This window comes from Saccharomyces eubayanus, chromosome VIII (assembly GCF_001298625.1).
Source record: "Saccharomyces eubayanus strain FM1318 chromosome VIII, whole genome shotgun sequence".
Classification (NCBI taxonomy): domain Eukaryota; kingdom Fungi; phylum Ascomycota; class Saccharomycetes; order Saccharomycetales; family Saccharomycetaceae; genus Saccharomyces; species Saccharomyces eubayanus.
The window spans coordinates 671,532-694,731 of NC_030983.1; the positions used below are offsets into that span (position 1 = coordinate 671,532).

Below are 23,200 nucleotides of genomic sequence, written 5' to 3' on the forward strand. Positions count from 1 at the left end.
TATACTTTCAACCTATTCTATACGACTACATATAAAAATAAATAAAATCTCATACAAACGTTGAAGAAAACAACCATTTGACTTGTTAGTGCGGTAGGTAAATATATATATATATGTATGTAAACAATGTACACTCCACCATTGTTAATAGCACTCTCAAGTTTCCTTTTTACTATTCTATGATCAAACAGAACATATTTTTCTAGTTTGCATGTAAGATTCGTACACCGAATTCCAAACACTACAAGCCTGGGGTTCTAATTCAAGGCCTCTCGATTTTTCTTTTTCTACATTACATTCAAAGTCCTTTACTGATTGATAAACCCAGGGCTTACCTATTGGATAGTCCGAAAAATGTATATACTTGGAGTATGTGACAGCGTCATCTAGACTTCTAGTGATTTCATCGCCATTTTCATCCAAATTCTTATAGCCTAATACATCATTGGAAATCATAGAATAGTGCTTCGGATTTTTCAGTGAACCCGTCAATAGGCCATATCTTGCAAAAGGTAAAACTAATACTTCTGGTTTGAAAAGTTTTCTAACTTTTCTGAAGAAAATAAACTGCTTGTAAATAATTTTCTTTAAATTGTACAATTCCTCATTGATCAAATCCATATCGTATTTATCCTTTTTGTTTATTATCTTAGGCAGCGTGTCCTCTACAATTTCATCAAATGTTTTTTTTGAAGGTTTAATGACCATCAAGTTAGAAGCAAATTTCAGCTTACTAACTTTTTTACTACCATGGAAATAGAACAATGGTGATGAAGATGAGGTGGAGCTTATAATGTCTTGAGCTATATTATTTGAGTTCAAGTATAGTGAGTGCGGTAGACTCGGTAAGTGGTTGTAAATCATCTGGCCTTTCCTAATTCTGTTGGCCAATACCTTGGTGTACGAACCGAGATTGATTGGTTGCTTCTCCTTGAATTTAATTTCGTGATATGATTTTTCCAAATCATGTTCAGATAAAAACCAATATGTTAATGGAGCCGCGAATTTGATATATTTAGGCAAAAAGAACAATTCATCTAAACTTGATCTTAGCGTGGCGTCGTTATCAAGATAAATCACACGCTCAAACTCAGTTTGGTTAAAGACCAATAATTTTGTTAAACTCTCATTCCAAGGTGTAGGATCTTTTGGTTTGACGATATTGTCAATCAGTTTAATAATAACTTGGCTTTCATCTATAGCTTGAATTTTATCAAGAAGAAGCTTAATTTGGTCTATATTTGCAGAAGTATCGGGATCCAATAGGTCTCTAGATATTAAAAGAACCAATTTGGCCTTTGTTTTAAACTGTTCTTTCAGATCATTGAAAATGATCAGCGTATTACACAAATAATCCACGTCTGTTACATAATTCACATACGCAAACTTTGACCACTCAATGATTTGGTTGTTCTTGAGCTCCTTTTCCAAGCTGGCAGAATACAAATCATCTATTGTTTCTCCAGGGATTTGCTTAATCTCTAAAGGATTATATATCTCTTGAAGGCCGTCCTTTTTCTGCTGGAAAAATTTCTTATAGTACTTTATCTCCTCATTGTATTGGAAGTGGACAACACACCTTGATATTATACACACAGAGAAGACACCAACCAAAATAAAAATAAGAAACCTAATTCTTCTCTTTGATACCAATCTCATTATTGAAGCTAAAAGCGATACACGCAGCTAGAGGGATACTGTCAAACTTAGCTACAGTACACCAATCCTTTGATTCCTGCGAACTTGCAAAACCCTCCAACTTTATCCACTGCAGTAGACACTAACGTGAGAGACTTTGAAGTGTTGTGGTGGCTAGTTTTGCCCAATCACTTACTCAGCAGGACGAGACGTCCATTATATACAATAGAAATAAAACTTCAACTGACCCTAAATTTCGTCAGAACCCTAAATGTCGCGCTGACAAACCCTAACGAAAAACTGGCGGCTAATTTAGCAATATTGAACAATTTGGACTAACATTCTTCAAGAGATTGCTTTCACTAGAACAAAACGTAAAGCGATGGAGAGGTTAAGTGACACTGAAGGGATCAGGGGAAAGCCCCAAAGGTGAAAGGACTCATCAAGTTGATGAAATTATCATTATGCAACAATATGATCAACGGCATACACGAATAGAAAATATTGGACAGCAAGGTCAGATAGGAACATGCGTCACTAAAGTTCCCTTTCTTCTCTGCTCTCTTCTTCCTCTCTGAGTGTGCAGAACATTCTTTCATGATCGTCACCTCAAAATTCAACTGAGATGAAAATCGCACCGCATTACCAGATCAATAAAGCTTAACGATCGTCTGCGTTAACGAAATGGGGCCACGTCGAGGATGTCTCCACGACCGCCTTGGGTGGACTCGTTTAAGAACAAAGCCTCAGATCTGAAGTAGGCACCTGCGCCCTTTAATTGAGGAATCGCGACGCGAGAAAAGGCAAATATAATAGAAGGCCACTTGGTCGGTGCATGATGAAAAATCTCAAACAAAGGGTTCTCGAAGGGTTGCCTGGACGGAGCATTAAAGCGAAAGACCATTTCTCTGGATACAGCTAGCAAGAAAGCACAAGATGCCGTACAGAGTGGCGACTGGCTATAGTGAAAATGTCWCAGACGATGATTTAAAATGGAGAAGGCCAATGTTGAAAGAGGAATTCGAGAGCCATGACAATTTCTGGATGGATGAGGCCAACCTAAATGAAAAAAATAAAAAGGGGCAATTAGTGTCCCGCTTGGAACCTATAGTCATGCCCATTGTTTTTACGCTACTGGGGATGTTCACTAGAATGTATAAGATTGGGTTTAATGACCATGTAGTTTGGGATGAAGCTCATTTTGGCAAGTTTGGGTCCTACTATCTGAGACACGAGTATTACCACGATGTTCATCCGCCCTTAGGGAAGATGCTAGTTGGGCTCTCTGGTTATTTGGCTGGCTACAATGGTTCTTGGGATTTCCCATCTGGGGAGGTCTACCCCGACAACATCAACTATGTCAAAATGAGATTGTTTCAAGCAATGTTCTCTTCACTATGCGTACCCTTGGCATATTTTACGGGGAGGACTATCGGGTTTTCCAGGCTGAGCGTTTGGCTATTTACCACGTTAGTAGCTTTCGAAAATTCCTATGCAACTTTAGGTAGATTTATCCTTTTAGATTCAATGCTCCTTTTCTTTACTGTCTCTTCTTATTTTTGTCTAGCCAAGTTCCATACCATGAGAAAATTTCCATTTTCTGGCAGATGGTGGCTATGGTTATGTCTTACTGGGCTGAATCTGGGTTGCGCAGTATCTGTTAAAATGGTAGGTCTTTTCATCATTACCGTGGTAGGTATTTATACTATAGTTGAATTGTGGAACCTATTAACTGAAAAATCTGTATCCTGGAAAGCTTACATTTACCATTGGTTGGCAAGAATCTTTGGATTAATCGTTATACCCGTTTTTGTGTTTCTATTGTGCTTCAAGATTCATTTCGATTTGCTATACAACTCAGGTCCAGGCGACTATACCATGCCATCGTTATTCCAAGCTAGTCTGAATGGCACAACCGTAGGCAAGGGACCCCGTGATGTTGCCCTGGGATCTTCTATCATCTCCATCAAGAATCAAGTGTTGGGAGGAGCTTTATTACACTCCCACGTTCAGCCATATCCAGAAGGCTCTGAACAACAACAAGTGACCACCTATGGTTATGGTGATGCCAACAATGAATGGTTCTTCCAAAGAGTTAGGGGCGCTGCACCCTGGACTGAGGCTGAAAATGCTACACTAGAATTTGTTAAGGGCGGTGAAATGTATAGGATAATGCATCGCCTCACAGGTAAGAATTTGCACACCCATGAAATCCCTGCACCTATTGTAAAGAGCGAATGGGAGGTTTCTGCTTATGGCGACGTTGATCTTGGCGATCCTAAGGATAATTGGATCATTGAAATTGCGGAGCAAGTGGGGAATGAAGATCCCACACTGTTACATCCGTTGTCTACGTCTTTCCGAATCAAAAATTCTATACTGGGTTGTTATTTGGCCCAGTCAGGTAAAAATTTGCCAGAATGGGGTTTTAGACAAAAAGAAGTAGTCTGTTTGAAGCATACCTCCAAGAGCGATAAGAGAACATGGTGGAACATTGACACTCACGAAAATGAATTGTTGCCTGAACCAAAAGATTTTGTATACCCGAAGGCCTCATTTTTAAAAAACTTCATTTATTTGAACTCAGCAATGATGGCAACGAATAATGCCTTGGTACCAAACCCTGAAAAGTTCGACGCTATGACTTCATCTGCTTGGCAATGGCCAACCTTGAATGTCGGTGTAAGACTATGTGAATGGAGTGAAAAATCCGTTAAATACTTTTTGTTAGGATCTCCAGGTTCTGTTTGGCCCTCAAGCATTGCAGTCTGCGCTCTAATAATACATATCACGTTCTTGATTTTAAAATGGCAAAGACAATGTGTTGTCCTACCTGATCCAATTAAACGTGACAAGTTCTTTATGGCCGCTTTTTACCCATTGCTCGCATGGGGTCTGCATTTTTTGCCATTTTTGATCATGTCAAGAGTCGTTTACGCCCACCATTATTTGCCCACTCTTTACTTTGCGCTAATGATCCTAACGTACTATTTTGATACAATTACCAAGCGCTGGACTATTACTAATACAGGCAGATCACTAAGGATTGGGGCTTACATTGCGTACGGATCATTGGTTATCGCTGGGTTTTTTTATTTCTCTCCATTTAGTTTTGGAATGGACGGCCCTATGGAAGATTACGCTTACTTGGCATGGCTACCTTCGTGGCAAGTTGTCGAAGATATACGTAACACATAGATATACATAATGACTTAAAAGTTTCCTTTAAAAAATAAACCATAGAAGAGAAGAATTTACCAAAACGTTAAAAAAATTATTTCGGGTACTATTATATTCCTAGATGTATAAACATTTCACATGACCATCTAGCGAAAGTGATTGAACTATAACAGTCCAAAAGAAATTTTCTTGTGTAAGCAAAATGTCTAAATTCTCAAGCAATGCCTATTGCCGTATATGAAAACTGTCCAGTCACCGTCAAATTCTGTTTCTATTTTTTGTATATTCTGGATATAAAATACATATCTATGACGGGTTGTTTTAACAGAATATTATATTATCTATTGAGTGATTCTATTGGAATCTAAAACATCAGAAAAGTTTTGGAGCCGGATATCCCTCGTGTTATGGGGTGTTAACACTTGCCCGCGAAAAGGCACACTACCCTGGACACTTACAACACTTTCCAAAGGCGGTGACTGTACTGCAGTAAGAGATCTTTGTGAGGTTGAAGCGGAATGATAGTGCGCAGTTGGCGGGATAGTTAGTTTGCTCTGAACAATCGGAGTTTCTATTATATTAGAACCGGTCTCTGTCCCTCGAGTGTCATCATCCCCATCATCATCGTCGCTACTACCTACAAAATCATCTACTGATCCGATCGGGGTGCTCATTGTTGAATATAGTTTATTTTTGGTTTTGTTGTTCGCAGAACGCTCGTAGCATGGTGGTGAGAGCAGCTTAACGTCTTGGTAGATAGGCGGAACTTCTTCGTCCCAGGAGATTCCTAGTCCAGACCTTTCTGTGACTGATAATCTAAATTGCATTCTTAAAACACGTGCAGCCCCAGTGGGGACACTAACTATATTAGAGTTAGAACCGCCTGTTGCCTTGTCTTTAAGAATACTATGGTTGGACTTATTACTGCTTACAGGAGTTATACCTTCGGGATCAACGGATCGTACTTTTGGTGTGTTTCTATTAGCAAACATTGGAGATAGTTCTGCCAACCGCTGGTCTGGATTATGGACACTCATTGCGCTGCTATTGCTATCTTTCTTGTTTTTGGAGTTTAGTTTACGTATGGGCTGTCCATTTGCGTATTGTAATGTTTCTTCGGCAACAACTATTTCCACTGCTAAGATATGATTAACATATAGACCCAAATTTGGATCCTGTATATCACAAGCCACGTTGATGTTGGGTTTTTTATTGGTTGTAGTAGGGACTTTGGCTGTTGATGCATACATTACAGGATTGGAGACCCCAGAGTTAAGTCCCATACAGTCTATTTCTGTGACTAGTTCAATTTTCCCATTATTGTCAAAGTCCGTCTTCCATCCACTCTTCATTTCTCCCTTAGAAATTATCCGAACCTCTTCTGTAAATAAAGTGCTATTATTTTTTAGCTCTTGTTGAAGTTGTTGTTCTCTTGCACGCTGTTGCTGTGAAAGTAATTCTTGACGTAAAGCGTCATCGCTAGGATGAATAAACTCACTACCAGGCTGGTCTTCTGCATCCTCATTAACAGGACTTTCATCTCCCAATCCAATGTTACCGGTCGATGCCGGAGCCGCGGAACCAAGTGCTTGGTCATTTCTGGGCTCACCTGGTAGTCTTTGTGATGGCATATTTTCTAGAGAGTTTACAGCAACTCGAATTTGAGGGCCTAGTTCTCCATATCGCTTGATATGACTAGGTGGTTTTTTACCCTTTTCTAGTTCTTTTATTTTTACTTGCTCTTCTAGCTGTTTGAGTTCGTGCTTATGTACTGGGCAAGAATGCCCTTTAACTCTCGTAGTTTCTTCAATTCTCCAGCTTAATTTACGCATACGCCATCTTCTATCACCGGATGAAACCCCATCTAGTTTCATTTCTAGCGGAAAAGTAGATTTGGGATAAACCACATTAGGAAGAACAGCTGCGGCAGTTAATTCTGTAGGAGGAAAGACCCTCAGAGAGTTTTTGTCCGGCCCACGTGGTATACTTCGAGTGACAGCGATGGGCATTACTAGTTGCAATAGTTGCTTCTTGGAAGAGCTTCCCTCTTTCCTCGGAGTAGAATGAGTAGAAGAAACAGCGTTTCTGTAAGGATCCATGTATGTTACGACAGCTATCAGTTCATATTTAACTTGAGTTTCAGCCGCAGCCCCCAGCGATGAAGAGCATGGTACGGATCCCGGAATAAGATAGGAAAATGGATAAGAATGATTTCCGACGGATATGTCCTGCGTAGTTTTCTGAATTTCCCAGCTTTTCATATTTGTGGTCTTCGTTCTACAATTCATACAGGTTTGTATGGATGAAACATTGGGCACAAAGGGCTTATGAAAATGAATTTTTTGTACCAGAGTTAGCGTTACCGAAGTGACTGCAATCTTCGTATAACCGGCCATTATTCTTAAATTTGCGGGTGTGGGTGAGTGAGACGGAGAAGTAGAAGATGTTGATGGGGAGATATTAGAGGTCGAGACAGATAAGTTCGACAATCTAGATGAAAGTGCAGAACCGAATGTGCTCTTTCTTTTTAAACTCTTATTCTTAGCCGACACATTTGATTCGGTAGTTTTCAAAGACTTATCTTCGCTACTCTTGTAGGGATCTATGACCTTCACAGTAAATAGCCCGCTCAATACAGCACCAGATGATTCCGTAGCAGAGCCATATAGAACGCATGGTGGGGATTCTATGCGAATGGAAAGAGCCAATGGATGGGCTTCTCCTTTCCGGTTCGGCTGATGACTAGACGTAAGTCGTGGAAATGCCATACTGGAATGTATCCTCCTCTAGCGATGTATACAATAAAAAAGAACAGGAAACAAAAGCCAGCAAAACGGGTCAATATGTTTAGCCCTTAGCGTTCTCCTCCAACAACTAGGCTATAAGTTTGCTCAGATTATGACTGCAAAATTAGAAGTCTAAGTACGGCAAAAAAACAAAAAAAAAAATACTGATTGGAAAAAGCAAACACGCTGAATCAAAATAGAGGAACGGAATATTTATTCAATACAGTGATATGGAGTACTAGATATCTATTCGAGTCAAGCTTTTCTTCTAGTTTACAGCTATCAAAATCAGCTCAAACTGCATTTTTGTCTTTAAATCATCTGCCAAAAAAAAATCGTTAGTAGCGATATATATAGAAATGGTGAACTAACTATCACAAATATAGAATGAGTATAGAAGATGTATTTTCTTGACTGTTATATTAATTTATGTACGCGTGCCCTATATTCTTAGGACACAACTTTCTCGCACATTTCACAATGAGATCATCTTGACATCCAAGTCTTTGTGAACAAATGCCTTGTTACCACCAGCACCTAGGTAGTCACTTGCAACTTGGCCGTTACCTCTTATCTGATATTGATAGCTAACCAAACCTTCTAAACCGACTGGCCCACGAGCGTGAATCTTGGAGGTAGAGATACCCACCTCAGCACCAAAACCGTATCTGAAACCATCGGCAAATCTAGTTGACGCGTTCCAATAGACACCAGATGAATCAACACCTTTCATGAACTTTTCAGCATTCACCTTGTCTTCCGTTACTATGGCATCGGTATGTCTCGAAGAATGCGTATTTATGTGTTGAATGGCTTCTTCTGTGGATCCAACGAACTTAGCAGCTAAATCTAAGGATAAAAATTCCCTATCAAAATCCACCTTTTCATCAGCATCAACGGTCTTGGATTGAATTGCTTCTGTCAATGCACCATGTTCATTTAGTTTATTGAAGTAAGCAGTTTTCAAGTCCTTTGTAGCGTKGACGGTAACCTCACCTTTCAAAGTTAAATTTTCCAGGACTTCCCACCACTTAGGTAACTTTGGGTTAATTAGCAACGTTTCCATAGCGTTACAACCAGCTGGGTAGTTGGTTTTGGCGTCCAAACTAATTCTTTTAGCCTTGGCCAAATCGGCCTCTTCGTCCAAATAGATTGAGCAAATACCATCTGCATGACCTAACACAGGGATCTTGGTGGTGTCCTTAATTTTCCTCACCAAGGCGTTGGAGCCACGGGGAACAACTAGATCAATGTACTCGTCTTGATTCAGCAAATCGGAAACATCTTGTCTGGTTTCGATCAATTGTACAGAACCAACGGGAACACCGGTCTCACTTTGGTATTTGGCAATGGTATTATCGACAATCTTTGCCATTTCTCTGAAAGTGTTGACAGATTCTTTACCACCCTTTAAGATTGCAGCATTGCCTGACTTGATACTCAAAGCAGTGATATTAGCAATAACTTCTGGACGAGATTCAAAGATAACCAACAAGACACCTACTGGAGCAGTGACTTGGTACAAGGTCAACCCATCATCTAGTTCTCTGGCCATTTTCACTTTCCCAACGGGGTCTTCCAGGTCGGCGACATCCTTGACACCTTGTAACATAACATCGAACTTGTCCCCCTTGAATAGGTCCAAACGTTTCAATAAAGAGTCTGCTAGACTGGTTTGCTTGGCGATTGCCAAATCAACCTTGTTAGCTTCTTCAATGGCATGTGCATTAGCCTTCAAAGCATCGTGAATTTTGTATAGAATATCTGATCTTCCTTCATTGGAGATGGTCTTTAAAATGTTCCCAGCCTTACGGGCGTTCTGGGCTATCTGCTGCGAGTTGGACATCTTTATACTGCTTCCGCTTGTTCTTGTTATTCTTACTTCCTCTACCAACGCCTTTACGATCATCCTCCGATGCGTTTACTTTTTTTCTTTCTTTCTTGAAGCTTCGAAAAAAAAAACGCCTTGCCCGATTTCTTCAATTTTGACTTATTAAGGCCCTGCCATAACGGTATTTGTAGAACCGGCCATTGTTTCAGCACATATGCCCAATGATTCAAATGTCTATGTGTGTTTGTAACTATATATTTATTACGTAAAGATATATATTATGCTTAGGGGTAACTTTTTTCATTGTGTGCGAGAAATAATAACTTGTGAATCTCGCCTTTTACAGGCATTCGGGACTTCCAGTCAGTGAGCAAAATAGTGAACTATCATATTTTTGAGATAAATGATGAAGCCACCCATCAAGACCAATGCAATAATGTCTACGATGAAGTATCTGTATAGATATATCGATTTCGTATCCTTTTTTGATTTGTTCAACATGGTCTTCAACTCTAATAAACTATCCATTTCTCTCAAGGAAGATTTTTGCTTGCTTAATCTCCCTTGGCAAACTTCCATTCTTTTTTCCAGCTCTTGTAGCTGGCCCACGCTCTCTTCCACCGAAGTTGTCAATTCATTAATGAATGCCCTGTCATCATCGTAGTTAAAGTCTGATTTCAACTTGACCAAAAATTCGTTAACCACTGTGGTTCGTAAAGTGGTCATTTCGTCCAGTAGAGTGGTCAATTCTCCCGATAACAGATCGTATTTCTGTATTGTCTTTTGGACATTGTTTTCGTTCTTGATTATTGTATCATTCAGACTCCTCCTCATTTCGTTCTCAATTTTTACTAGGAGCGTAGAAATGTGGTTTTGATAATAATTCAGCTCATCGATGTTGTCGTCCAGGTTCGAATTGCTTTTAGAAATTGAGTTTGAGCTAGAGTCCAAAGTCACTGCAGAGTAACTCATGCTGTTCAGTTTCGCTGTATTTTTGGTCCCTGTAAGAGACTCGGCGGACTTTTGCCGATTTAACGAGGACTTGAATGCCAAGACATCCGAACCGGAGGTAGTCGAGGAGCTCGATGAGTTCCTTGCCTTTCTCCTATTATTCAAATAGCCAGAAGAGGGACACATACCATTGGAACCCCTCCTGTCTGCATCTACTGAATCCAATGATGCAGATGAAATGGAGGAAAAGGCAGACGATGACAAAAAAGTTGGCACGTTAGACCGTGAATACAAAAAGGATGAAGAGTCGTTATTGGCCGAACCATCTAAATCATGATAAAACAAAGATGTGTTGGGCGAAGAGTTAACGGAAACTTCTGATTGCGAATGCATGTTCCCCGGTTTAATGTTACCAGCAGATAGTGCGGGCTCAAGCACCGCAGACTCTTTCAATGCATCGAACGGGTCTGACACCCCTGTAGAGGACTGTAAAAACTGGTTCACCAGTCTTTTCCTTTCGTAATCAAAGGAACTAGCCGATGATCTTCGCTGTGAAGAGGAGGAGCCCTGTATTTGGTTGAAAGCCAGCCCCGCATGGCAACTTTGGAAAGCGGGCGTCGACCCCCGGTGTCCCTTGTTAAGACAAGACGCCCGGGCCCTACTGGACTTGCAGTCGTTTTTGGGAGATATTCTGAATGGGTCATCGAGACTCGACTCCCCACTATACGACCGACTGTGGCGGTACACTCTATTATCGACGCCATCTTCGAACAAACACTCGCTGAACTTCCCCGTCTTAGTGGATCCTAAAACAGGCAAACTAGACATCTCCATCAACCGGTGCCGTGTCCTAAGCAGTCTGTTCCTCGTCACATGTAGGTGTTTCTTGTCATGCACAGCGGGCTTCGTCCCCTTCTCTTCCTCCTCGTCCTCCTTCTCTTTCTGTAGCAGCAACCCAAGATTGACCTCCGTACTGGGCCTCAACAACACCGGATTATCATTTACTGCTATGACGGGCAGCCTTGGAGACGATGACGAAAAGTGTGCCATACTTGTGCTGGACTGCTCCGGCTGCGGCTGTGCCTGTGGCGTAGACTCCTTAATCATCACCTTGTCACCACCGGAATTTCTCCTTCGCCCACAAAGGCTCCTCGAGAACGATGGAGGCAAAAGGGTACAGTTTCTTGACCCAGGATTCTCCATCCTATTGATGAGCAAATCCATTTTCCCTCTAACGAATAAACCTAAAAAAACAGCAAATGCAAAAATGAAAGTGATAGAGAGCTGCTTTTCTTCGAAAAGTAGAGTTTGATCTCTCAGGTACTATGAAGGCTCAAATACGCCTCAGGACTACTGCCACTGGCTCACCTTCCATGTTAAAATACGCTGTGCCGAGGAGCCATTTCTCGATGCTTATCCAATGTACGTTGTTAAAACCAAACCCCAACAAAAAATACAAGCCCTAGAACCAATAGGGCTCAAGGGTTATTTTCAATAGGGCACGCTTTACGTTTAGGAAAATACAAGTGTAACCCGTATGAGAAAATATAGGGATATATCACTAACCGAGCCAAGGCTTTTTTTTGAATTTTTCTCTCGTTTTCCTTGTTTATGATCGCGCTTCTCGAAAAGCCAAAATAGCAAAAATCCCAAACACGCCTTGATCTGGTATACGATTCGCTGCTTGCGTTGTAAGAGATCCATTGGTCACGTAGAAGCAGTCAGAAAATAGAGATTTCTCGGTAAGTACGTTCTAGTTTCTATTTTGCAGTTACTCAATTGGCTTCCATCTGTTCTTGTCTTTAGTTTTTTTAAGCTTTTGTTTGACGCCACTTCATTGGACAGCGATACACGAATACACAAATTTACCCATAAAGCCAAGTCCATCACAGGTCTGAAATGTCATTTGAAGTTGGTACACGATGCTGGTATCCTCACAAAGAACTAGGCTGGATTGGTGCGGAAGTGATCAAGAACGAGGTCAAAGATGGCAAGTATCACTTGGAGTTGAGTTTGGAAGACGATGAAGTCGTGTCTGTGGACACGGATGACTTGAATGATGACAAAAACCAGTCCTTGCCGCTTCTCAGAAACCCGCCTATTCTGGAAGCCACCGAAGATCTAACATCTCTATCGTACTTGAATGAACCGGCGGTCTTGCATGCGATCAAGCAGCGTTACTCTCAATTGAACATCTACACTTACTCGGGTATCGTGCTGATTGCCACGAACCCCTTTGACCGTGTAGACCAGCTTTACACACAAGACATGATTCAAGCATATGCGGGCAAACGTAGAGGCGAGTTAGAGCCTCATTTGTTTGCTATTGCCGAAGAGGCATATAGACTAATGAAAAACGATAAGCAAAACCAAACCATTGTTGTGAGTGGGGAGTCCGGTGCCGGTAAAACTGTCTCCGCCAAATATATCATGCGTTACTTCGCTTCTGTGGAAGAGGAAAACTCCACTACCATCCAACATCAGGTGGAAATGTCTGAAACAGAACAGAGGATCTTGGCCACAAATCCCATTATGGAGGCGTTCGGTAACGCCAAGACCACCAGAAATGACAACTCCTCCAGATTTGGTAAGTACTTGGAGATCTTGTTTGACAAGGAGACATCTATTATTGGGGCAAGGATCCGCACATACTTGCTGGAGCGTTCCAGATTAGTTTATCAGCCTCAAATAGAAAGGAACTATCATATCTTTTATCAACTAATGGCCGGATTGCCGGCTCAGACCAAAGAGGAACTGCATCTGACAGACGCCTCGGATTATTTTTACATGAATCAGGGTGGTGACACGAAGATCAACGGTATCGATGATGCCGAGGAATACCAAACCACAGTGGACGCGTTGACTTTAGTCGGCATCACCACAGAAACTCAACACCAAATATTCAAGATATTAGCCGCATTACTGCATATTGGTAACATCGAAATCAAGAAAACTAGAAACGATGCCTCATTATCTGCAGATGAACCAAGCCTCAAACTCGCGTGCGAATTGCTGGGTATAGATGCCTTCAATTTTGCCAAATGGATCACCAAGAAGCAGATTGTTACAAGATCTGAAAAAATTGTGTCAAACTTAAATTTCAATCAAGCTATGGTCGCTAAAGATTCTGTGGCCAAATTCATTTATTCTGCCCTGTTCGATTGGCTTGTAGAGAACATCAACACCGTTTTATGCAATCCAGCCGTCGATGATCAAATCAACTCATTTATCGGTGTCCTGGATATTTACGGCTTTGAACATTTTGAGAAAAACTCATTTGAACAGTTCTGCATTAACTACGCCAATGAAAAATTACAACAAGAATTTAATCAACACGTTTTTAAGCTGGAACAGGAAGAATATGTTGCAGAGGAAATCGAATGGTCGTTTATAGAGTTTAACGATAATCAACCTTGTATCGACCTAATTGAAAACAAAATAGGTATCCTATCTCTGCTTGATGAAGAAAGTAGATTACCTGCTGGTTCTGATGAATCTTGGACCCAGAAATTATATCAAACATTGGACAAATCTCCTACCGACAAAGTGTTTTCCAAACCAAGATTCGGACAAACTAAATTTATCGTGAGCCATTATGCTCTTGACGTTGCTTACGACGTGGAAGGTTTCATTGAAAAGAATAGGGATACTGTCTCCGACGGTCATTTGGAGGTTTTGAAGGCGTCCACCAACGAAACACTGATAAACATCCTGGAAGGTTTAGAAAATGTTGCCAAGAAACTAGAAGAGACCAAGAAGGCCGAACTAGAACAAAATAACCCGGGGAACAAAAAACCGGGACCAGCAAGAACCGTTAATAGAAAGCCTACTTTAGGTTCCATGTTCAAGCAATCTTTGATTGAATTAATGAGCACCATCAACTCGACAAATGTCCATTATATTCGTTGTATAAAACCTAATGCTGATAAGGAAGCCTGGCAATTTGATAACTTAATGGTATTATCTCAATTAAGAGCATGTGGTGTTTTAGAAACCATCAGAATTTCGTGTGCTGGTTTCCCCTCCAGATGGACTTTTGAAGAATTTGTATTAAGATACTATATTTTAATTCCACATGAAGAGTGGGACCTAATTTTCCAAAAGAAGGAAACCACCGAAGACGACATTATCTCAGTGGTAAAAATGATCCTAGAAGCTACTGTGAAGGACAAGACTAAGTACCAAATTGGTAATACAAAGATTTTTTTCAAAGCAGGTATGCTTGCATATTTAGAAAAGCTAAGAAGCAACAAAATGCATAATTCTATTGTCACTATTCAAAAGAAAATTAGAGCCAAATATTACCGTAATCAATATTTGAAAATTTCCCAAGCCATTAAAATCTGGCAGAGCAATACTAAAGGTTTCATTATTCGCCAGCGCGTTTATCATGAGAGAAAGGTTCATTCCGCAACATTGATTCAAGCCACTTATAGAGGTCACGCAATCCGTAATAATGTGTTTAGTGTGCTGAGAACCATCATCAACTTACAAATGAGAATCAGAGAGGAATTAAAGCGAAAGCAATTTAAGAGAGAGCACGAATATAAAGCTGCAGTAACAATTCAAAGTAAGGTTAGGACTTTTGAACCGAGATCTACATTTTTGAACACAAAGAGAGATACTGTTGTCGTTCAATCCTTAATCAGAAGAAGGGCTGCTCAAAGTAGATTGAAACAATTGAAATTAGATGCTAAATCAGTTCATCATCTGAAAGAAGTAAGTTATAAATTAGAAAACAAAGTGATTGAGTTAACGCAAAATCTAGCCTCTAAGATTAAAGAAAATAAAGAGATGACAGAGAGAATCAAAGGATTACAAATTCAAGTAGAAGAAAGTGTTAAATTGCAAGAAACCTTAGAAAACATGAAAAAGGAACACTTAGTAAATATCGATAACCAAAAGAATAAAGACATGGAACTACAAAAGACAATTGAAGATAATTTACAATCCACTGAGCAAGATTTAAAGAACGCTCAACTAGAATTAGAAGAAATGGTTAAGCAACACAATGAACTGAAAGAAGAATCCAAGAAACAATTGGATGAATTAGATGAAACAAAGAAAGCTTTAGTTGAACACCAGACATTAAATGGAGATCTACAAAATGAAGTTAAATCATTGAAGGAGGAAATTTCCAGACTACAAACTGCAATGTCACTTGGCACAGTTACGACTAGTGTATTGCCTCAAACACCATTGAAGGATGTAATGGGAGGTAATAGTTCCAATTATAATAGCTTGATGGTTGACAATTCAGAACTGTCGCCTGGAAAGTCCAGATCCACTCCAATGTCCGGTAACAACCACATTGATTCATTGAGTATTGATCAAGACAATGGCGCTAATGCTACACAAATTAACGAAGAGCTATACAGATTATTGGAAGATACCGAAATCTTGAACCAAGAAATCACCGAAGGCCTGTTGAAGGGATTCGAAGTTCCGGATGCAGGTGTGGCTATCCAACTAAGTAAAAGGGACGTTGTTTATCCAGCCAGAATATTGATTATCGTTTTGAGTGAAATGTGGAGATTTGGTTTGACCAAACAAAGTGAAAGCTTTCTTGCTCAAGTGCTGACCACGATCCAAAAAGTTGTGACCCAATTAAAGGGCAACGACTTGATTCCAAGTGGTGTGTTTTGGTTAGCCAACGTGAGGGAACTATATTCATTTGTCGTGTTTGCTTTGAATTCTATTCTAACTGAAGAAACATTCAAGAACGGCATGACCGATGAGGAGTACAAAGAGTACGTTTCATTGGTAACTGAATTAAAGGATGACTTTGAAGCACTAAGTTATAATATATATAACATCTGGCTGAAAAAATTGCAGAAGCAACTACAGAAAAAGGCAATTAATGCTGTTGTTATCTCCGAGTCTTTACCAGGGTTTAGTGCAGGAGAAACTAGTGGATTTTTGAATAAGATTTTTGCTAACACTGAAGAATACACAATGGACGATATCCTGACGTTCTTCAATAGTATTTACTGGTGTATGAAATCGTTCCACATCGAAACTGAAGTGTTCCACGCTGTAGTGACAACTTTGTTGAACTACGTGGACGCCATATGTTTCAACGAATTAATTATGAAGCGTAATTTCCTATCATGGAAAAGAGGTTTACAGTTGAACTACAATGTGACCAGACTTGAAGAATGGTGCAAGACACATGGATTAACGGGTGGTACCGAGTGCTTGCAACATCTAATCCAAACCGCTAAGCTACTGCAAGTCCGCAAATATACCATTGAAGATATTGATATATTAAGAGGAATCTGCTACTCTTTGACGCCTGCGCAGTTACAGAAATTGATATCACAATACCAAGTGGCAGACTACGAGTCTCCAATACCACAAGAAATCCTGAAATACGTGGCTGACATTGTCAAGAAGGAAGCTGCATTATCAAACGATCCGAAGGGTCATGAACATAGCAGCGGTATATTCATTACACCAGAAACGGGGCCTTTTACTGATCCGTTCAGTTTGATAAAAACCAGAAAGTTCGATCAAGTGGAAGCCTATATACCAGCATGGTTATCACTGCCCGCAACGAAGAGAATAGTTGATCTTGTTGCCCAACAAGTTGTTCAAGATGGCCATTGAAGTTAAGGCCGCTAAAGCAAATAATTGGCTAAAAAAAGAAACGATACGAAAAGCAAAAAAAAATATGAATCTAAATAATTATAATAATAGTAGTAGTTTTAGTAGTATATAACGAAACCGATATGTTGTGAAAGTAATCATACACACGCTTCCCTCTTTTCCGCCCCCGCTAATGTACACACTACGTTATATTATACTTTACTTCGTACTGAATTTATATACTGTTATTAATTATCATTATTATTATTATTATTATGTTTCTTTTATTATTAGAATAGAAAATCGATGAGGCTTAACTGAAATGGACAACAATAGGAACGATAATGACCACCAACAAAATGACAACGACCAAAAATAAACACATTCTCATCTTTAAGTCTTTCCACCACATCTGTTTTCTGACCCTGTTGGCGCCTCTCTTGAAACCTTGTGCAGAGACAGCCAAGTTGTCGGCTTTATCCTCGATGGAGGTCAACCGTTCACCTCGTTCGGCCACCTTGTTGATGTTGTCTCTCATTATGCCCACCGTGTCGTCGATCTCCTGTCTCAGAGCGGCCGTTTTATTCTGAGAGTTCGGGTTCGAGCTCGAGTTAGTCTCCTCTGAAGGTACATATGGATCGTATGGCACTGATGTCGACATTCTTTCGCGTTCTTGTTATATCTAAGTAGGTCTTTGGTCCTGTCTGTGTTCTTAGCACTAGCTTCGGATAAAAGTCGGTTTACGTATTGTCTTGAAAACCCTGCTCTCACTATATGTTGAACACTGGCTGTAAGTTCCCCGCTTTTGCCTCTTCTGGGTGCGAGAACTGGTGTTTGTCTCTCTAGCAATGCTGCACCATCTTACATTCGCGCTATAGAGCCAAAATCCGAAGAATTTTGAGCCACTTTTGCGGAACGCGGCAGGAAAAAAGAAAAAAGAAAATGGTCACGTGAAAGTCACGTGAGTATCACATGACTAAAAAATCACTAAACACGTCCCGTGGAACCTGACTGCCAAGCCGCGATGATGACGTGACTCTGTACCCATAGTTTCAACTGCACGTGGCTTTTGTTCCACGGTCCGCTGAAATCCGCGGACCGCCAAGAAATGCATAAGAGCAACAGAAGTGCCCCTAATTAAGATAGAGTGATTCCCTTTGCCTATCCAGCCTCTTTGCTTATGTGTGTATTTGCCATTTAGCACTCTTGATAATTACATGGCAGTTGGGTCTTCTTGTGGAAACTCGAGGTATAAGAAGAGCACTTGGAGTGCTCATCATTTGGGAAAAATTGCATTCCTTTCATCTCTTCTTGTCTCTTTCCTCTAAAAAAATATGCGTCCAATATCTCTGTTGCTACTTAGAATTATAACATTGTATAAGATTTTTGGAATAATTGAAAATACTCTGCGATGATTCCGCGATTCTCGCATTCAAACCCGAGTTTGAATGAACGCGATGCCTGTTCGTCAGAGCGTCCGACTAGCGAGACGCATCCTTACGAAGGTCTCGATGAGGCTGCCCAGAAAGAAATCAGAGAACTGGCACGAACACTAACGAGCCAGTCCTCACTGCTATCTCAGGATAAGAACGTTGCTAGGGTTGGAGACCCGAATACGGTAAGTGCAGCGTGTTCTTCCTCTTCCAAAGAGACCGTTTTCGCTAAAGACATCAAAGGTGTCAACCCTGTATTGTTGAATGTCAACGATCCTGGCTACGACGAGTCGCTGGACCCTCGGTCTGACAACTTCTCTAGTGTAAGGTGGGTGCAGAACATGGCCCAGGTCTGTGAAAATGATCCGGATTTCTATAAGCCATTTTCGTTGGGTTGTGTGTGGAGGGATTTGAGTGCTTCCGGCGACTCTGCTGATATTTCTTACCAAGGAACATTTAGTAACATGCCCGTCAAATTGTGTAAGCTGGTTTKGAGATGCATGTCTCGTCGTATTTTCTGCCCGGAAGACAATAAAAATAAGAAAGATAGTTCTACTTTTCAGATCCTAAAGCCCATGGATGGCTGCATTGACCCGGGGGAACTTTTAGTCGTTCTCGGAAGACCTGGTGCAGGTTGCACCACGCTACTGAAATCCATCTCTGTAAACACTCATGGGTTTAAACTCTCTCCGGACACCAAGATTTCGTACAATGGGTTTTCTACCAAGGAAATTAAAAACAATTATCGTGGTGAAGTGGTCTATAATGCGGAGTCGGATATACATATCCCACATTTGACGGTGTTTCAAACGTTATACACCGTGGCAAGGTTGAAGACCCCAAGAAACCGAATCAAGGGTGTGGAGAGAGATACGTTTGCCAAACACACCACCGAGGTGGCAATGGCTACTTATGGGCTATCTCACACAAGAAACACAAAGGTTGGTAATGATTTCATCCGTGGTGTCTCTGGAGGAGAAAGGAAAAGAGTATCCATTGCTGAAGTGTCCATATGCGGCTCGAAGTTCCAATGCTGGGATAACGCCACTAGAGGTCTGGATTCCGCGACTGCATTGGAGTTCATCAAGGCTTTAAAGACGCAGGCCTCAATCACAGGTTCCGCGGCAACTGTCGCCATCTACCAATGCTCTAAAAATGCTTATGACCTGTTCGATAAGGTTTGCGTTCTTTACGATGGTTACCAAATCTTTTTTGGCCCCACCAAGCTGGCTAAACAATACTTCCAAAGAATGGGCTACATTTGTCCCGAAAGACAGACGACTGCAGACTTTTTAACTTCTATTACAAGCCCTTCAGAAAGAATCGTGGATCAGGACATGGTCAATCACGGAATCATGATCCCGCAGACAGCCTGTGAAATGAATACGTACTGGGTACGTTCAGAAGAATACAAGCGATTATCAATACAAGTGAGCAACCACTTGGATAAAGATTCCTCCCTGCAAAGAGAACAAATGAAGAATGCACATATTGCCAAGCAATCTAAGAGGGCAAGACCTTCTTCCCCCTATACGGTGAGCTTCTTTATGCAAGTCAAATACTTGTTGTATAGAGACTTTTGGAGAATTAGAAACGACCCAAGTATTCAATTGTTCACCGTCTTGAGCCATGCAATAATGGCTTTAATTCTTGGTTCCATGTTTTACAAAGCTATGCTTTCCTCCACTACAGCGACATTTTATTTCCGAGGCGCGGCTATCTTTTTTGCCATCTTATTTAATGCATTCTCATCACTTTTGGAGATTTTCTCATTGTTTGAGACAAGACCCATCACAGAAAAGCATAAGACTTATTCACTCTACCGTCCAAGTGCAGATGCGTTGGCTTCTACGTTTTCAGAGGTCCCTACAAAACTGATTACGGCAATAACTTTTAATATACCTTTCTATTTTTTGGTCAACCTAAAAAGAGATGCCGGTGCGTTTTTCTTTTACTTTATGATCACTGTTGTGACCGTTTTTGCCATGTCACATTTGTTTAGATCCATTGGCTCGGTATCAAAAACTTTGCCCCAGGCAATGGTCCCCGCATCTCTGCTTTTACTAGCTATCGCAATGTACACTGGATTCACCATCCCAAGAACCGAAATGCTAGGCTGGTCGGAATGGATTTCATATATCAACCCGTTAGCTTTTCTTTATGAGTCGCTAATGGTTAATGAGTTTCATAGTAGGGATTTCCCATGTGCTGAATTCATACCTAGTGGTTCCAATTATACGAATGCAACAGGTAACGAAGTAATTTGTTCTACTCTCGGAGCTGTACCAGGTAATACTTATGTGAATGGTGACGATTTCATTCAGGCAAGTTTTGGATACCAGCATAAACATAAATGGCGAGGATTTGGTATCGGATTGGCTTATATCATATTTTTTTTATTTCTTTATCTTCTGATATGTGAGTATAATGAAGGTGCAAAGCAAAACGGCGAAATGCTAGTGTTCCCACATAGCGTGGTAAAAAGAATGAGGAAAAGGGGTCAAACGATGGAAGGTTCACCTCCGACAACGACACCTGGTACTGAGAAGGACCTGGAGATGAATAGTGATTCAAGTGTCACTGATAAAAGGTTGTTGCATGATTCAGATTCAGCGGTGATTGGAAATAGTGGTGCTATAGCAAAGCAAAACCCCCCTTCGACGTCTTCTTCATCATCTCCGTCCTTTGAAAATAGCTCCAGTAAAAGCAATGAGATTGAATTATCTAAATCGCAAGCAGTTTTCCACTGGAAAAATTTATGTTATGATATTCAGATCAAAAAAGAAAAGAGAAGGATTTTGGACAATGTTGATGGTTGGGTCCGACCTGGTACATTGACTGCTTTAATTGGTGCATCCGGTGCAGGCAAGACAACTTTGTTAGACTGCCTTGCAGAAAGAATTACGATGGGTGTAATTACAGGTGATGTGTTTGTAGATGGAAGATATCGGGATGAGTCTTTCCCGAGATCAATCGGCTATTGTCAGCAGCAGGATTTGCATTTGAAAACTGCTACTGTAAGAGAATCGTTAAGATTTTCTGCATATTTACGGCAGCCTGACAATGTTTCCATTAAGGAGAAAAACAAATATGTCGAAGAAGTCATAAAGGTACTAGAGATGGAATTATACGCAGACGCTGTTGTAGGAGAACCTGGTGAAGGCTTAAATGTGGAACAAAGAAAGAGATTGACCATTGGTGTAGAACTAGCCGCGAAACCTAAACTACTGGTGTTTTTAGACGAACCAACGTCTGGACTAGATTCTCAAACTGCATGGTCAACCTGCCAACTAATGAAAAAGTTGACCGCTCGTGGTCAAGCAATTTTGTGTACTATCCACCAACCATCCGCCCTTTTAATGCAAGAATTTGACAGACTATTGTTTTTACAATCTGGTGGACGAACTGTTTATTTTGGAGAACTAGGAAAAGGTTGTAAAACCATGATCAAGTACTTTGAAGCAAACGGTGCACATAAGTGCCCTCCGGATGCCAATCCTGCTGAATGGATGTTGGAAATAGTGGGTGCGGCACCAGGAAGTCACGCCAACCAGGATTACTTCTCCGTTTGGAGAAATTCTGAAGAATATAAAGAAGTGCAAAGGGAATTGGATTGGATGGAAAAAGAATTGCCTTTAAGAACAGAAAGTTCATCAAATGAGGAGCAAAGGGAATTTGCTACTTCAACGTTTTATCAGATCAAGTTGGTTAGTTTCCGACTATTCCACCAATGTTGGAGAACGCCATTCTACTTGTGGTCCAAGTTTTTCTTAGCAGTTGTGTGTGAACTGTTTATAGGCTTTACTTTTTTTAAAGCAAGCGCATCTTTGCAAGGCTTACAGAATCAGATGTTGGCCATTTTTATGTTTACTGTTGTTTTCAATCCATTACTACAGCAATATCTCCCACTCTTTGTTCAGCAGAGGGATCTTTACGAAGCAAGGGAGAGACCATCCAGAACATTTTCTTGGAAAGCATTTATTGTGTCGCAAATTCTCGTCGAGGTTCCTTGGAATTTACTAGCCGGAACGTTAGCTTACTTTGTCTACTATTATCCTGTTGGATTTTACGAGAACGCCTCCTATGCAAACCAATTGCATGAAAGAGGTGCTCTATTTTGGTTGTTCGTATGCGCATTTTTCGTTTATATCGGTTCAATGGGCCTATTAGTGATTTCATGTTTTGAAATTGCTGAAAACGCAGCCAATATCGCATCAGTACTGTTTATGTTGTCGTTATCATTCTGTGGTGTCTTTGCTACTCCAAGTGTTCTACCAAGATTTTGGATCTTCATGTATAGAGTGTCACCACTGACTTACCTCATTGACGCCTTGTTGTCTGTTGGATTGGCCAATGCTAGGGTTGTCTGTTCAGAGAAAGAACTCTTGACTATGATTCCACCTAGTGGTATGACATGTTCAGAATACATGGACCCTTACATCCAATCTGTGGGGACAGGATACCTTGTTGACGGGAGCTCGATGACCGAATGCCATTTCTGTCGATTTAGTTACACAAATGATTTCCTGGCCACCGTAAGCTCCTCGTATTCTCATAGGTGGAGGAATTATGGGATTTTTAGTGTTTACATTGTCTTTAACTATTGCGCTGGAATATTTCTATACTGGCTGGCAAGAGTTCCGAAAAATAGCAAAAAATTAAAAAAATGATTCACGGGATATCTACCTTTTATCCTTCGAAGTAAGGGACCTTCCCTTTGTTATTTGGTAATTCACATCATATCGCTTCGTGTTCCAGAGACATACTAAGAAATTTTAACACTCAAAATATTT

General features: G+C 40.6%; 8 protein-coding genes across 8 annotated transcripts; 3 read left to right on the top strand and 5 right to left on the bottom strand.

The window, feature by feature from the left end:
* Positions 1-183: 183 nt before the first annotated feature.
* Positions 184-1,659, bottom strand: GNT1 (glucose N-acetyltransferase; the record flags this gene model as incomplete). The annotated part of the gene is made up of 1 exon (XM_018368133.1): positions 184-1,659. The coding sequence occupies one exon, from the start codon at positions 1,657-1,659 to the stop codon at positions 184-186; it is 1,476 nt and encodes a 491-aa protein (XP_018219515.1).
* Positions 1,660-2,574: 915 nt separating this feature from the next.
* On the top strand, positions 2,575-4,836 carry PMT3 (dolichyl-phosphate-mannose-protein mannosyltransferase PMT3; the record flags this gene model as incomplete). Its single annotated transcript, XM_018368134.1, has 1 exon — positions 2,575-4,836. One exon carries the CDS (start codon positions 2,575-2,577, stop codon positions 4,834-4,836), a length of 2,262 nt encoding a protein of 753 aa, XP_018219516.1.
* A 323-nt stretch (positions 4,837-5,159) lies between these two features.
* LDB19 (Ldb19p) lies at positions 5,160-7,586 on the bottom strand (the record flags this gene model as incomplete). Its single annotated transcript, XM_018368135.1, has 1 exon — positions 5,160-7,586. The coding sequence occupies one exon, from the start codon at positions 7,584-7,586 to the stop codon at positions 5,160-5,162; it is 2,427 nt and encodes an 808-aa protein (XP_018219517.1).
* A 493-nt stretch (positions 7,587-8,079) lies between these two features.
* PRO2 (glutamate-5-semialdehyde dehydrogenase) lies at positions 8,080-9,513 on the bottom strand (the record flags this gene model as incomplete). The annotated part of the gene is made up of 1 exon (XM_018368136.1): positions 8,080-9,513. The coding sequence occupies one exon, from the start codon at positions 9,511-9,513 to the stop codon at positions 8,080-8,082; it is 1,434 nt and encodes a 477-aa protein (XP_018219518.1).
* A 285-nt stretch (positions 9,514-9,798) lies between these two features.
* FRT1 (Frt1p) lies at positions 9,799-11,610 on the bottom strand (the record flags this gene model as incomplete). Its single annotated transcript, XM_018368137.1, has 1 exon — positions 9,799-11,610. The coding sequence occupies one exon, from the start codon at positions 11,608-11,610 to the stop codon at positions 9,799-9,801; it is 1,812 nt and encodes a 603-aa protein (XP_018219519.1).
* Positions 11,611-12,285: 675 nt separating this feature from the next.
* On the top strand, positions 12,286-16,995 carry MYO2 (myosin 2; the record flags this gene model as incomplete). Its single annotated transcript, XM_018368138.1, has 1 exon — positions 12,286-16,995. The coding sequence occupies one exon, from the start codon at positions 12,286-12,288 to the stop codon at positions 16,993-16,995; it is 4,710 nt and encodes a 1,569-aa protein (XP_018219520.1).
* A 292-nt stretch (positions 16,996-17,287) lies between these two features.
* Positions 17,288-17,635, bottom strand: SNC2 (SNAP receptor SNC2; the record flags this gene model as incomplete). Its single annotated transcript, XM_018368139.1, has 1 exon — positions 17,288-17,635. The coding sequence occupies one exon, from the start codon at positions 17,633-17,635 to the stop codon at positions 17,288-17,290; it is 348 nt and encodes a 115-aa protein (XP_018219521.1).
* A 750-nt stretch (positions 17,636-18,385) lies between these two features.
* Positions 18,386-23,077, top strand: PDR10 (ATP-binding cassette multidrug transporter PDR10; the record flags this gene model as incomplete). The annotated part of the gene is made up of 1 exon (XM_018368140.1): positions 18,386-23,077. The coding sequence occupies one exon, from the start codon at positions 18,386-18,388 to the stop codon at positions 23,075-23,077; it is 4,692 nt and encodes a 1,563-aa protein (XP_018219522.1).
* Between the last annotated feature and the right edge of the window lie 123 nt (positions 23,078-23,200).